The sequence below is a fragment of the Eschrichtius robustus genome, chromosome 4 (genome assembly GCF_028021215.1).
Source record: "Eschrichtius robustus isolate mEscRob2 chromosome 4, mEscRob2.pri, whole genome shotgun sequence".
NCBI lineage: Eukaryota > Metazoa > Chordata > Mammalia > Artiodactyla > Eschrichtiidae > Eschrichtius > Eschrichtius robustus.
Window position 1 is genome coordinate 123036532 of NC_090827.1, and position 16088 is coordinate 123052619.

At 36.5% G+C, this 16088-nt stretch overlaps 1 protein-coding gene across 1 annotated transcript in view; it reads left to right on the forward strand.

Annotated features, from left to right (window-relative positions):
• ENPEP (glutamyl aminopeptidase) overlaps window positions 1-16088 on the forward strand; it is a 105451-nt gene that overhangs the window by 61648 nt on the left and 27715 nt on the right. The window contains exons 9-11 of the mRNA XM_068543309.1: window positions 2411-2476; window positions 2612-2763; window positions 13383-13462. Of these exons, the coding sequence (XP_068399410.1) occupies window positions 2411-2476; window positions 2612-2763; window positions 13383-13462 (298 nt within the window). The remainder of the gene's footprint in view (window positions 1-2410; window positions 2477-2611; window positions 2764-13382; window positions 13463-16088) is intronic.

A 16088-nucleotide genomic window follows, 5' to 3' on the forward strand; every position in this document is an offset into this window, starting at 1 on the left:
GACTGCATCATGATTATGCAAGGTGAAGAAGGAAATTTCTTAATATAGAATATTCAAAAGCACTAATCTAGACAAAATAAAATTAGTTCCTTTTAATATACTGCTTATATAAGCCTCTAGCTAAGGTGAAGCAAGAAACTGCAATTTAAAAAACAGTAACAATGGGCTTCCCTGGTGGCACAGTGGTTGAGAATCCGCCTGCTAATGCAGGGGACACGGGTTCGAGCCCTGGTCTGGGAAGATCCCACATGCCGCGGAGCAACTGGGCCCGTGAGCCACAGCTACTGAGCCTACGCGTCTGGAGCCTGTGCTCCGCAACGAGAGAGGCCACGACAGTGAGAGGCCCGCGCACCGCGCTGAAGAGTGGCCCCTGCTTGCCGCAACTAGAGAAAGACCTCGCACAGAAACGAAAGACCCAACACAGCCATAAATAAATAAATAAATTCATAAAAAATTTAAAAAAAACAAAGCAGTAACAATAACAACAGTGACGAAAACCACACAAACTGATCCAGGATTCAGAAGTCTCTTCACCGTAATCTCAGGCAAATCTCTTCACCTCTCTAGACACCAGTTTCCTTCATGCCCAAAATGTGAGAGTTGTATAAAATAGTACTTAAGGTTCCTTTCAGTTCCAAGATTGCATGTTTCTAAGTACAAGGCACCGTGAATATACAAAGAAACTCCTCTAAATTAATTTTAAGAAGATACTATTCACTAGAAATCATCATTAACAGGTAGCTATAATTATTACTATTCCGAGCATCCAATTATTTTACTAAGAAGGAATGAATGATCTATGCAAAACTCTGGAACGAACACCTAAATTTGATACAGAATATGTGCCTTTCATTTCTCCCTTCCTTCGCCTGCCCTCCAGTGGCAGTGCTGAGCAGTGAACCAATCAAAAGAACAAATATGAAGGCAGCATTCCAAACTGGCCTCAACCCTCTCCCAGGCATCTTGGAGCAGTCCAGATAATATTGTTTTATCTCTCTATGCCTAAAAAGAGGAATTTAGAAGATAACAGGGCTAAGGTATAGCACTTCCTGAAAATTAGAGCAACTTAGAGTGAAAATGATATGAGCAAAGTCAACCACTGGTTATTTTCTTTGAAGGTTCAAAGACCACTTAAGAAGGTTCTATTTCTATCAAAGACTTCCACATTTTAAACAGGACAATTCTAGAGTATAACAGAGGAGTGATACAGCAGGAATTCTGGAAGGTTTCCTGGAGAACTATAAGTAGTGCTCAATTATGAGATTAGAAGAAGACAAGGAATTTTCTCTAGGGATATCATATTATGCCTGAAAACTCATATATAGAGAGGTTTTGTGACTAGAACTGACAAAAAGGGAGCCTTGTAGTTAAAAGATTTGTATTTTTAAAATATTTGAAAAATGAAATCTTACTCTTTAGAGTGAATAATTTTCCCAATTTAGCCATCATCATCATGAGTATTATTATTCAGAAGACTGTATATTCATTTATTTAGAGCAGGAGTCTGCAAACTATTATTACAGTTTGCAGGCCAAATCCAGCCCACCACCCATTTTTGTAAGGTCTGCAAATGAAAATCACTTCTAAAATTTTAAATGGCTGGAAAAAATCAAAAGAATATTTCATGACATGTGAAAGTTGTATGGAATTCAAATATCAGTGTGTATAAATAACATTTTATTGGAAAACAGCCATTCTCATTCATTTACATATTATCTATGACTGCTTTTGTGCTATTTGGGCAGAGTTGAGTAGTTGTGACAGAGACTATATGTCTCATAACACTTAAAATCTTTACTATACAGCTTTTTACAGAAAAAGTTTGCTGAGCCTTGGCTTAGAGCCGAGCTCACCAGTTTTATCTTTGCATATCACTTCAATCACTCATGTGTGATGGGGTCATCTAGTGTCTGAGATGAGAAAACCCTACTGGTGTAAATAAAGGTAGGGGATGCAGCCAGCAGTGGACAGGTTAACACCAGTAAGTGAACATCATAGAACTATGGATCTTTTTTCCTAGTGTATCAAAAATGTTATGGACTGTTGACTGCTTGCTAAACAGTTGACGGTCCTTAAGCATCTTATATTGGTTGTCCTGAAAAAATTAAACTCTTTCCCTCACCTGTTCACAATTCCATTAGACTAAAACAAAAAAACAACAACAAAAAAGAGAATTATCTCATTAATAAGAAAAAATATTCCTTATGCTTTACAAATAAATCGTTATTTGTACAGTGTTTTTATAGGTTACAAAATGTTTTGCATACGGCGTATCATTTGATTTTCATTCTAGGTACATTTGCTATATTATTCATTAGAGCGAGGCATGTTGAAGGGTTCAGCTCATGTTGTGGAAGTATGGAAAAAGCAAACATTGACTTTTGAAATACTTGTTATCTTTCACATGCAGAGTTACTTGGAAAAATACAAATTTAAGAATGCCAAAACTTCAGATTTTTGGGCAGCACTTGAACAGGTAAGGAGGAGTATATCCTCAAATATTTCTTTGATTAACAAATGATTTATCAATCATTTCTTTATCTGATTATTCTATCCTTTTATTTCCCCTTATTTGTTGATTGATTATTCTCTATTTTTTAAAAAATCTTAGGCAAGTAAGCTACCAGTGAAAGAAGTAATGGACACCTGGACCAATCAGATGGGTTATCCTGTACTTAATGTGAAAGATATGAGGAACATCACACAGAGACGCTTTCTGTTGGACTCGAGAGTTAATTCTTCTGAGCCACATTCAATTTTTGGGTAAGAATCTATAACGCATTTCAGGAGAAAAGCAGAAATTTGATGGAAATACTGGCCATTTGCTTAGACCTTGCTCTTCAGTACCTGATGCTTAAGCACAGTGTATTTAGGGAAACAAAGGCATTCAGAAATAGCTCAGTTGTCTTCAGGTTCCAAATGATGGACTGAGCACATGCATGCAAGTACTATTCTTCCCAGAAATCACTGAATAAAGAAACAGAAGTACTAAAAGAAATAAACTCAGAGAAGCAAAGAAAATAGGAAGGGCTAAATGCATCATAAAATTCTAGATGAAGAAAAGCAGAGGGAGAAATATAGACAAAAAACAGAGGAAGATGCAGCCAGATAAAAAGAGACTTTCAGCAGAGGTGGAAGCTGATTTCCCCTATCCCTAGACAGGCTCTGGGCTCAGTGTCAGCACTCAGAGTGGAAGGCAGGAGTGAGGCTGAAAATAGGGCAATTAATTTGAAGTCTGGATTCAGGACAGTTGTGCCAGCCAGACCCCTCCCCCTCCACTTTCCCTTCATTGACTGCCATTCTTTCCTCTGCACAGAGCTCTCAAAAGTCTGGCAATGACCCAAGGCAAAAATCCAGAGGGCTTTTTTTCCTAAAGAAATTGACCAAGACGTAGAGGAGAGCTAAGGATTTCCATTTGGTTGGGACACCCAAAGTAAAGCTTTCCTCCTTGTGGCATTTGTAGGATGGATGGGCTGGAGCTGCCAGCTCCCCTCATACATACACAGAGCCTCTAGTCAGACTTCCTGTTCAGCGGAGAAGTCAGTTTCAAAAATATACCTCCCTTCTCTACTCAGCCATAAAAAGAAACGAAATTGAGTTATTTGTGGTGAGGTGGATGGACCTAGAGTCTGTCATACAGAGTGAAGTAAGTCAGAAAGACAAAAACAAATACCGTATGCTAACACATATATATGGAATCTAAGAAAAAAAAAAAAAGTCATGAAGAACCTAGGGGTAAGATGGGAATAAAGACACAGACCTACTAGAGAGTGGACTTGAGGATATGGGGAGGGGGAAGGGTAAGCTGTGACAAAGTGAGAGAGTGGCATGGACATATATACACTACCAAATGTAAAATAGATAGCTAGTGGGAAGCAGCCACATAGCACAGGGAGATCAGCTCAGTGGTTTGTGACCACCTAGAGGGGTGGGATAGGGAGGGTGGGAGGGAGGGAGACGCAAGATGGAAGAGATATGGGAACATATGTATGTGTATAACTGATTCACTTTGTTATAAAGCAGAAACTAACACACCATTGTAAAGCAATTATACTCCCATAAAGATGTTAAAAAATATATATATATATACCTCCCTTCTCAACAGTAGAAGGGTTACATACAAGACACCAAGAATAACCAACTTAGTCCTTCTTTCTTAAATATGAATGAACAATCAAGGATCTCAAGACACACGAAAAAAATCTAAAAGCATAAAAGGTAAAATCTCACATGAACAAACAAGAAACCTATCTCTATAAGAGACATAATTGAAATAAAAAATAAATTTATGAAATATATTAAGAGATCAAAGAAGCTATTATATCCATTAACTAAGAGCAGAATGTTTTCGAAAAGACAAACTGAGAATATAAAAGAGCTATGAAAGATTAAATTTTGGTTGTCAAAAAAATTAATAGACCAACTAGAAATAAATTTGGGGAATTCCCTAAAAGTACAGGACAAACATACATAGAACTGGCAGATATGAAACAGAAGACAAATATGGAAAATCTGGCACCCAACTAATAGAAGTCTCTCAAAAAAAAGAAAATAGAGAAACTTAAGGGGCAAATTGTACCAAAGAAATAATAAAGTGCACAAGGATTCTGATTAAAAGGCCCCATTGACTACACAGTACAAAAAGGAAAAAACAACAAAAACATACCTAGCTATAGCCTCATGAAATTTCAGAAAACAAGGGTACATGAGTTAGTGTGGCATTAGACTTCTTTACAACAATTCTGAACTCAAGAAGAAAATGAAGCAGTCATTTAAAACGTGGATGCAAAAAATATTTTCAACCTCTAATTCTCTAGGCAGTTCCCTAAACCAAACGTATAAGCACAGTGAAGACATTTTCTGACATGCAGCCCCAGAAAATGTTTTCCACACAGCACTTCTTAGAAAGTTACTAAGGCTACAGTCCAGGGGGATTGGAGCCTGGAGAGAAAAAAAATATGAATAAATCAAAAAAAGAGGAAGACATAGGATCCAGGAAACAGTTCATCCAACCTAGGAGAGCCATGAAAGGAAATGCAGACCAATAGCGATCCAGTGGGCTCACAGTGCCATAAAAGCAGGATGACTCGGGCTGAGTTAGGTGATCCCCAGGAAAAAGAGAGTATAATTGGGAGGATGGCAGAACTGGGGAATTGGTGAAGGCCCATCAGTCTGGCCAACTATAACGAAGAAAATTAGAAAAAAACAAAATCAAGGCTGTATGTAAAAATTGTGATCCAAAAATATGAAGCAGGTAGAATGATTTTATGCCATTGATAAAGTATAAAGAAGAGGAGTCTATTTTACCCTTATGTTAGGGTGTTAGGGGAAATTTTCATTTAAGTGACTCAAGGGCCATGAAATCAGACCATTGAGAAGGAAATATGACTCCAACACACTTCTCGGCCAGCAATATGTATAGAGCATAATTTCGTATGTGTTATTTATTATCTGTTAGCTTTTATAATCAACCAATGGATAACATGTTAATATTTGTTATAGTGACAGGTTAGATTGTAAATATAAACAGTCTTAACATTGTAACAAGAAAAAACAGCTGACAGAAGAAAGGAGGTGGAAGAGGAAGAAAGGGTGGAAAAAAAGGATACTGGATACTGATTCAGTGGTGGACCAAAGCTGGCTTTAATCCCAACTCAGTGACATCATTCCAGTAGCCTGAAATTGGTCATGATGTGAGTTAATGGAAATCAGCAAATACTACATTCCACTTCCCACCCCTGCCCTGAGAGCTGGTTGTTAAGCATTTATCAGCACTGCACAAGATAACCTTATTCTACAGTTAGGAGAGAGTAACAATACTAAAATTTATAAAACAAGAAAAGGCAGTATGGGTATATTATTTAAAGGAACAATTGTAACCTACAGAAAGTCTAATAATAATAATTTTGCTTTATTATAATTTGACTGTTAAAGGGGGAAGGAAAAAGAAAGTAGTATAAGTGAACTAAATCACCCTCTCTCACGGGTGAGTTAATAAATACTATCTAAAAAAATATAGAGGTATTTAGAGTTACAGTATTAGACATCAGAAGAACTAAAACCAGAAGCATTTAAAAGGGGCTGCTTCTGAGAGAGGTGCTGGTCTGTGGAAAGGGTGTAGGAGACAGTGGCTTTTCAATAGTGGTTTTCCCAGTTTTTGATTAAGGATATTTTTATTTACAATGCATAAATGAAATTCTCCAAACATTTTAACAGCAATTACAAACTCAATCAATCAAATTATTTTGCATATATCATTTATAAGAAACTTCTAAACATCACCACTTAAAATTGTATTAAATTCCATTTATAATTTCAAATATAAACACTGAAAGACACAGTTTTATGAATCTAATTTCTAAACAGACTTTTCTATACATTTTTATGAATCTAACAAATTAAAATTCATAGATATAGTATATCAAATTTCTTGGGCATTCTCAAATACATTAAACCTTAACAACCAAAAAAGAAAAAAAAGAATCAAACCTTTAACTTTACAAAATCAGACCTTCCTAGTACATGAAAAGATGCTCAACATAACTAAATATCAAAGAATGCAAATCAAAACTACAAAGAGGGGCTTCTCTGGTGGCGCAGTGGTTGAGAATCTGCCTGCTAATGCAGGGGACACGGGTTCGAGCCCTGGTCTGGGAAGATCCCACATGCCGCGGAGCAACTAGGCCCGTGAGCCACAACTACTAAGCCTGCGCGTCTGGAGCCTGTGCTCCGCAACAAGAGAGGCCGCGATGGTGAGAGGCCCGCGCACCGCAATGAAGAGTGGCCCCCGCTCGCCACAACTAGAGAAAGCCCTCGCACAGAAACGAAGACCCAACACAGCCAAAAATAAATTAATTAATTAATTAATTAAAAAAAAAAAAAAAAAAACTACAATGAGGTATCACCTCACACCAGTCAGAATGACCAGCATCAAAAAGTCTACAAACAATAAAGGCCGGAGAGGGTGTGGAGAAAAGGGAAACTTCCTACACTGTTGGTGGGAATATAAATTGGTACAACCACTATGGAGAACAGTATGGAGGTTCCTTAAAAAAAAAAAATAGTACTACCATATGATCCAGCAGTCCCACTCCTGGGCATATTCCAGAGAAAACCATAATTCAAAAAGATGCACACACCCCAATGTTCATTGCAGCAGTATTTACAATAGCCAAGACATGGAAGCAATCTAAATGTCCATCAACAGAGGAATGGATAAAGAAGATGTGGTACATGTATACAATGGAATATTACTCAGCCATAAAAAAGAACGAAATAATGCCATTTGCAGCAACATGGATGGACCTAGAGATTATCACACTAAGTGAAGTAAGTCAGAGAAAGACAAATACCATATGATATCACTCATGTGGAATCTAATTTAAAAAATGATATAAATAAACTTGTTTACAAAACAGAAACAAACTCACAGATTTCGAAAACAAACATGGTTACCAAAGGGGAAACATGCGGGGGAGGGATAAATTAGGAGTTTGGGATTAACATACACACACTACCATATATAAAATAGAAAACCAACAAGGGCCTACTATATAGCACAGGGAACTCTATTCAATATTCTGTAATAACCTATACGGGAAAAGAATCTGAAAAAAGAATGAATATATGTATATGTATAACTGAATCACTTTGCTGTACACCTGAAACTAACACAACATTGTAAATCAACTCTACTCCAATAAAATTAACAACAACAAAAAAACCTCACCCAAATCAGACTTTTATAGGCATTTAAACATGACTACTGAGTTAAGGTATTCTAAGAATGTCAGATAAAATTATAAATCCAATACACCATTTCCTCTAATTTGCCAGATTTTTTAAAACATACCAAATATTGTAAAAGCTGACAAAACACGTGCCACACAGCCAGTGATTTCAAAACTTATTACACTTGTATGAATACAACTTTTACAAAAGTATTAATAATACAGCCGTTTCTGTATAACTAACTAGTTATTTCTGTATACATTTCTGGGGTGCCAACCGCTCCCAAATGAAGAGAACAAAATCACAATCTCAGGACGCCCCCCCTAACCACTGGAGCTGGCCACAGGAAACTGGGTGTACCACTTTGGGGATGTCATCTCTGACCTTCATCACCCAGCTGAGCCCCCTCCTAGACAGGATCCTGGCTAAATGAGAGCAACACCTTGGTCCCCTGGACAACATTCCAATTTCACCCATGCCGATTTTAATTGTCTTTTAACTTCTTAATACGTGCTTTGGGTGGAGAGAATTTTGCACTCACCACACTCCAGGTGGCCTCTAATCTCCACTACCCGATTTCCACTGAAAAGACTCTTCACCCTCTTCCTTTTTTAATAGTCTCACTGACCTCATTTTACAGTCACATATATAAATCATCACAAGATCAATTATTCAGTAGCAATTAATATAACATGAGGAAGGAGAAATATAGTGTAGAAGGTGTCTCAGGAAGCGTTTAATAACTATAAACTGGTTCTTTTACAGTTATTGTTTTATGTTCTAGCAAATTAAATTGGCCCATTTTAATACTGCTAGAGCCTTTGGATATTAAAATTTTTTAAATATTTCTCTCTTGCGAAACAAGCTTCCATTTGGAAGTTTCACAGTAATTATTCTCTCCTGCCATGTGTCCACTGATACGCTGAGCCTGAATTAATTGTGGGACAGGAGATGTGGTGCAGTAGAAAGGACTACAGAAGACTTTGTTTCTTGAGGAAGTGATATTTAAACTGAGTAAATTGGTGTTGGGGGATGACTGTCGGGGTTTTCAAAACAGAAAATGCAACATATATGAAGGCTCTAAAGTTTAAAAGGAGCATTATACATATAATATGCAATGCTTACTGAGCATTTACTAAGTAGCTGGCACTATTCTAAGTACTTTAGTGTATTTTATTATAACAGATAGAGAACTTTAGGCAGAAAAATTTTAAATAACTTATTCAAGGTTGCACAGAGTGTAAGTGATGGATCCTCGGTTTGAATGCAGGCAGTCTGGCTCCAAGAACTGGACAACAGAGAGGCACTGGGAAGACTGGTGGGAGATAAAGTTGGAGGGGAAGGCAGGGGACAGGCATGCAGACCATGTTAAAGATTTTGAACAAAAGAGTGTGCAAATTCAAGGATGTTAAGGAGAGAACTGGCAGGATCATGTTTACATTTTTCAAAGTTCCCCTCTGGCTGCACTATGGAGAACAGATCAGGTGGGACAAGAGTGGATGCAGGGAGACCAGTTAGGATGACATCGTAGCTAGTGACCCATGTGAGAGGTGATGGAGTTGATGGGGCCTGCCCTAGGAGAATGGCCAGGCTGGGGCTGTGTGGCATATGTTCCAAAGATTGAGTTGAGCTAAAACTTCCAGTTAAAGAATAAACACTGTGCAGGGAATTGAATCGGATGAATTTGCAGAGAACAATCTCCTTTTAGAATATTGTTCTCATCTTGCTCTACATGGGTCATACCCGTATTTCTAGAGAACTGAAAAATCTTTATAGACCCACCTTATGATACGTACTACACGCAGCAGGTAACAGAACCTGTTTCCTGATTTCCAATTCAGGGCTTTGGGAACTGTTACACAAACAGCACACTCAGGTGTTTCCAAAAATTCAAATTGCCAAAAACTTTCTGTCCCAGGCATCGAGAATGAAGAACACTCAGAATTATTAAATTAGCTACTTCAAGAAACTGGTTGGCACCTGAACTGGAGAAGCCAGTGGTGCTCACCTTGTTGAAACCTGTTATCAGCCTCTCCTCCTGGAAACCTCAGACACTCAGCTCTCCCACAGCAAATGAAATTCAGAGAAACTGTGTATCTTGCTGCAATGCAGGTTCTGAAAATTAATAGTTCACGCCAAAACAAAGGAAAATTTGAGGTCTTAGACCCAATGAAATCAGTCAGGGAGTGTCTGTATTTCCTTCTTTATCTTTATTTTGGAGAGGAAAGATTATGATGGAGAAAACTTCTTTGTTTTTCACTCTTTCCTCTTCATAATATATGAATGATTTGAAACTTAGATCTGACTTGTTATCAGGTGACAATTCAATTACATGAATCAACATAATTTCTGTGATCATTCTGTTAACCATAAACTGTTTTTTACAGTTACTGTTTTATGTGCTAGCAAATCAGATTGGCCATATTTAACACTGCTATTTAATAGTGTTTGCACATATAAAATTTTAAAAATATGTTTCTTTCTTGAGAAACAAACTTCCATTGGGAAAGCTTCACAGTAGTTGTTCCCTTCTCTCATTCATATCCACTGATTTGTTAAGCCAGAGACACAGCCAACACTGCTTTAAACCTGTGGGGTTACATTTTTAAAGACTACTCCTGGGTTATAGATTCCTCTCCACACAAACAAAAAAATTTATTACCAAGGGAACTAAACATATCAACAGGTCTAAAATCACTTTTAAAGTTATAATAAATCTTTAAATTGTATTCATCAAGATTTAGAACATGGAACCATACTAACATTTACACTTTTCTCTAATTTTTTTTTAGTTTTAACCTTCAGAGACTTTAAAAAATTTTTAGATTCATAGATGCATGATTTTTAGTGATCATTTATCATAAAGTCAATCTACTTGTTCCCTTTTTTTTAAAAAAAGTTACAAATTATATATGCATAGGAAAATAAACCTAGAAAAGACGGGCTATCCTCTTGAGAACATTTAAAAATTTGTAGTGGCTCTTGAACAAATAAGAGACAGAAAGACATTATATAGAAAATTATCATTCCTTATTTTTCCATTTTATTAAAAAGTTAGATCATAATATAATCTAATTATAGATTAGATTATATGGGACCTAATGCCCCCAGAAAGGAATTAGTTTTTTCTCCAACCCTAGTGTTCACCTGCTCTCTGTTCAGGTATATTCCTATCTGGAGCACAATGTTAAGTTGTATTATAAACTAAATGGCCTCTTCCCTTTTCTCACTGCTTAAATATTCCAATATTAGGGAATTCTTATTGACAAGAAACTTTTTATAATCTAAATGGCCCACACATTTGTAAGTTACTGTTTTACACTATGGCCTCAACCATCTCTTAGAAATGGGCCAGTTTCACATCTCCATCGGGGAGAGTTCTCTATGGGACAAGTTTACGTGTCTTTGGCAGTCCAGTGAATGTAAACCGGTGGAAGAATGGTAGTAGGTATGTCATGTTGGGGCAAAGTCAGTTTCCTTAGTGAAAATTAGATTGGCCATACTTATACTGCCAGAAACTGTTATATTGTTAGATATTTTAAAAGTGAATTATACCTTTAAAAAATGAAATCTGATACTCTTGAATTTTAGAAAACATATAGGAAACTCTACCATTTCATTTATGTAATTTCTACTTCTTGACATTTTGTACTCTCCAATCTATAATTTTACTCAGATTAGATCCTGTAAGTGGTTCCAAAACTACAAAATTAGATAGCCTCAACCCTCCATCCTTTTTTGTCTTATGATGCTCTTACAGACCTCAGAGTAATATTTTTTACATGACCTTCACAGTACATCTTATGCCTACTCTTAGGCACAGCCTAGTCCCAGAGACCGTGTCCTAGAGGGGATAGTGGAAATGTGAAATCCTAACTGCTCATATAGTGTATCGAGACACTCCGTACTCTGTTGTTTCAGTCGGGTTGGCATTGGGGAAAGGTGAGGAGGAATGAAATGTTAGTCTACATGGCAACACCACATCAGCAGAGCAGTGAAAGAGTGCAATCTGTAGGTAGAATGTGACTTTAAAAAAATGCTTCTTTGTCTATCTGTCGAGAAGCTCTGGCAATATTACTAGTCTATCTATACTACAGACAGACTTTACTAGACTACAAGTACTAGTCTAGTAAAGGGATCGTTCTTAGGTTGGCTTCGCTAAAATCAGACCCTGAGGTGATCATTCAAGTGAAAGTGACTCATTAGGAAGCCTAGGAAAAGCTGGTAGGGGGATTGGGAAGAGGGATATCAAGCAGCAAAGGTGCAACAACTAACAGGTTCTGTCCAGGGTGACTACCCTGCAGGGAAGTTCTAGAGACAGTGCTTCAGTGTGGTCCTGCGGATGGGGCAAAGAACATTTTCATGCCCATCCATCATTGGCTAAGGGCTGCATCCAAGGATGTAAACTTCCAGGAACTTCTAGCTTTCCTTGCTCAGGCAGCCAGAGGGCAGTCCTCTAACAGAGAGACCCAGGTGCTGGCTGTTGGCAGGGAAAGCACAATGGAATCCAGGGTGTACAAAAATGACAAAGAAATTCAAGGGGATCAGGGTGGAGCACTGACAATGTCTCCTATAGGATCCAAGAAACAATTTATGTATTGGTTCTATGAAACTTACAGCCAAAAACATTCCACTGCAATAAACTCCTTCAAGAGAGCTAGTAAAAGTTCAATCTATAAAACATTTCACTAGTTAGACAACAAAGGATTACTTCTTTCATGTAGATGGCAAATATATATTCTCCCTGAATTACATAAATTTTATTATAACTTGAAAGGGAGAAATATCATTCCCCCATTCTCTGTTAGGGACTTGAATGATCACAGATGAAGAAAAACAAGGCCAACTTTGAGTTGAAACCTAAACCCAAACACAGATTCATCTTTTCTCTAGATCTCCTGTGTTTTCTGACTGGTAAGATATGACATGAGAACAATCTAAAAGACATTTAAGACCTCTTTTATGAGATTTCAAGACTAAAATGTTAAGTATATATTGTGTCAAAGTACAAAGCTAACCTCCTCCCCCTGCTCCATGAGAAAATACTAAGAAGCTAAAAAGAACACGAAAACCCCCTGAAACATGCTTGCCTGGTGATTTTTCTTTGCAACACACTGGTTCACATGATTGTAAACAGGAGATATTTAAAGAGCATGAGAAGCTTTAAGGGATGATGGTGGTGGTGTCATTTCAACATAATTTCTAAAAGGCGTTATTTCCTTCACAGCATTTTAATATTGTCTTCTGAATTCTAAACATGTATTATGTTCCTTGACAGAAACTAGAGCATATTAAAGTCTGTGCAAGCATGTATGTGAATGCTCAATTTTATATGTGTTATATTTATGCAATATCTTTATTCCAAAGCCTCAAGGCATTTTTACTGAAATAATCTTCTTCATCCTTAGCTAATTTTTTGATACAAAGTTCCAAATTTTAGAGATTTATAAAAATTGAAAGCAATTACACAGCCTATCTTTACCACAAAAGAGTACTGTATTAACTGTATTAATTGTATACTATACACTGGACAATTGCTTACGAGGAAAATATGCTTGTCTATTGCTTTTTATGCTTGTCTGTTTTTACTTTGGAAATGTTTTTATTTATTAGTGATAAAAGTTAAAATTTTTCTTTTTAAAAAAATTTAGTTACACATGGAATATTCCAGTTAAATGGACTGAAAATAATGAATCAAGGATTACATTCTACAATAGGTCAGAAACAAGAGGTAAATATCAATTGATTTATTTCTTCTTTGAATTAATGTACTACATTAAATGAATATAAGTGTAAAGAAACAACAATACAGATGGAACTTATGATGTAAACTTCAGCGAAAAGAAATCTCTTAAATAATTAACTGGTGAGCCAAAATCCTTATCTATAATAATGAGAACTTTTTTACCTTAAGAAATTCTTTGTAATGATTTACCATGACTGGTACAATAATAAATACCCATATCCAAAGGAGAAGGGTCAGATACCCAACCACTGGAAGATCAATGTATCAATTTTCATCCTTTCTTTGCTCTCTTCCTTCCTTCCTCGCTTCTTTTTTTCCTTCCTACTTTGTTCCTTCTCTTTTCCTTTCTTCTTTTTAAATATCAGATAAGCCACCGAATTTCTTAGAATGTTATGTAACAAGCCTGATTTTTAAAATGCTGCCATTAAATTAGACCTATCATTTTTTCAACTAGCATGACATTAGAATCTTCAGTGACTCCAAATCATTTTTTCTAAGCTGTCAAGTTGTCACCAGTAGCTCAAGGCACTACCTATATCTATATCCATCCATCTAACCATCTCCCTAAGCGAATGACTTGGTACTTGCCTGTGTTAAAATTCAGCTGTGACTGTTCTGCTCACTTAAATCAACTAGAAATATATTTCTGTATTCTGTCTCCATCGATTTGTCTTTTCCTTTCTTGAAAAATTTTAGAGTTACATAAAAACATGGGAGACCTTATCACATGTTCTCTACTACAGATCGCTGAAAAAATAATAAGACAGGTTTTAGCAACCATCCCAGAAGAATCTTGCTTTTTATACTTTTGCTATTGTGCTTGTTTTGTGTTTCAAAATCACTTCTTATCTAAGACAAATGAGACTCTTCTTCATCCCTTCCCATGAGGACTTGGTTTCAGAATAGCATTTGGCATGGACCTTCCCCCATGGCTTCTCAGGGATAAAAGTAGATCACCTACCCTCTATTTACATATGCCTATTTGCTCCTGTAAGATATTCTAAAATAGTAATTAATTTCCTCTGGCAAGTAAGTTTTTACACTATTTCCAGTAGATTTTTTTAAAAAACAACTTTATTGAGATATAATTCACATACTAGGAAATTCCCCCATTTAAAGTGTGCAATCCAATGGTTTTCATTACATTCACAAACACTTGTAACCATCATCACAGTAAATTTTAGAGCATTTCAATCATCTCAAAAAGAAACTCCATACCCTTTAGCTATCAACTCCTCTATTCTCCTATAACCCCAGCCCTAAGCAACCACTAATCTACTTTCTGTCTGCATAGATTTGGCTATTTTGGACATTTCATATAAATGGAACGATACATGCAGCATTTTGTGATAGCTTCTTTCACCTAACATAATGTTTTCAAGTTCATCCATGTCATAGCATGTATCAGTACTTCATTCTTTTTTATTGCCAAATTATATTCACATCATACTGATATTACCTTTTGTAATACCATATTGATATTACAAAGGTAGTATCATATTGATACTACCTTTTGTTTATCTGTTCATCAGTTGATGGGCATATGAATTGTTTCTGCCTTTTGGCTGTTATGAATAATATTGCTATAAACATTTGTGTACAAGGTTTTATGTGGCTCCGATATAGTTTTTTCAGCTTTGGGTTTTTACTTTTACTATAAATTATTTTGTGAGTGTTAATTTTTACTATAAACTCTACCAGCTTTGCTATAGTCGAGGTAAGACCCCTTTCTGTTGCCTTTACAACAAAACTTTCTTTTGGTCATTTAGGCTAACCTTAACTGATGTAGTCAGCAATTTCTCTTGAATTCTTCTAGAATACCCAGATCAATGCCATTTTGTCTTAGTATTTTATATAGGATAATTTTGTGTTTGAGTACCAAGCTCTATCTTTTGTGAGTCGTCTTCTGACCATTTTCTTACTCAAGTACATTACTCAAGCCAAAGCAAAATGGAAAAGACAGAAAAAAAGTTTAAAAAATGTGCAGTAGCACCGATAAAAGGCATAATGAGGCTAGGATTCCCTTGGGAGGTTTTCAGTGGATCTGGTTTAAATATTACTACATATTTTCCCCATTGGTCACCATTGGTTAACTGAGGGTTGGGGGAATGTCTGGGAAGCTGCTTGATTTGCTGTTTACAAATTTAAAAGCATGAGTAATTTATATACACTAACACAATGTACCTAGCATTTCCATGAAATGAGGTTTCCACAAAAGTAAATTTTCCAGATAACTAAAGCTTATTCAAGTGCTTGGTAAAATAGATTTCAGGAGTTAACAATAAACATTCTTCTTGTATGTATTATGTACTTATTAGACAGACTATCTGAATAATGAATTAAATAATTAATTTCATTAATTAATTCTTTCAAACAAGTATTTACTGAGAACTAACTTATGGGCCAAACACAGGGATAGGTATGGAGATAATGCTGGGGGCGGGGAAAAACCCACAATCCTTACCTTGTGGTACTTACTGTCTAGGGAGGGTGTGGACAAGTCAGGCAAACATAATACCATGTCGTAAGGGCCTGGTGTGGTAACAGCCAAAGGCACTCGCAGGAGAAGCACCAGCGGAGATTTAGGGGTTGAGGAAAGTTACTAAAGAAA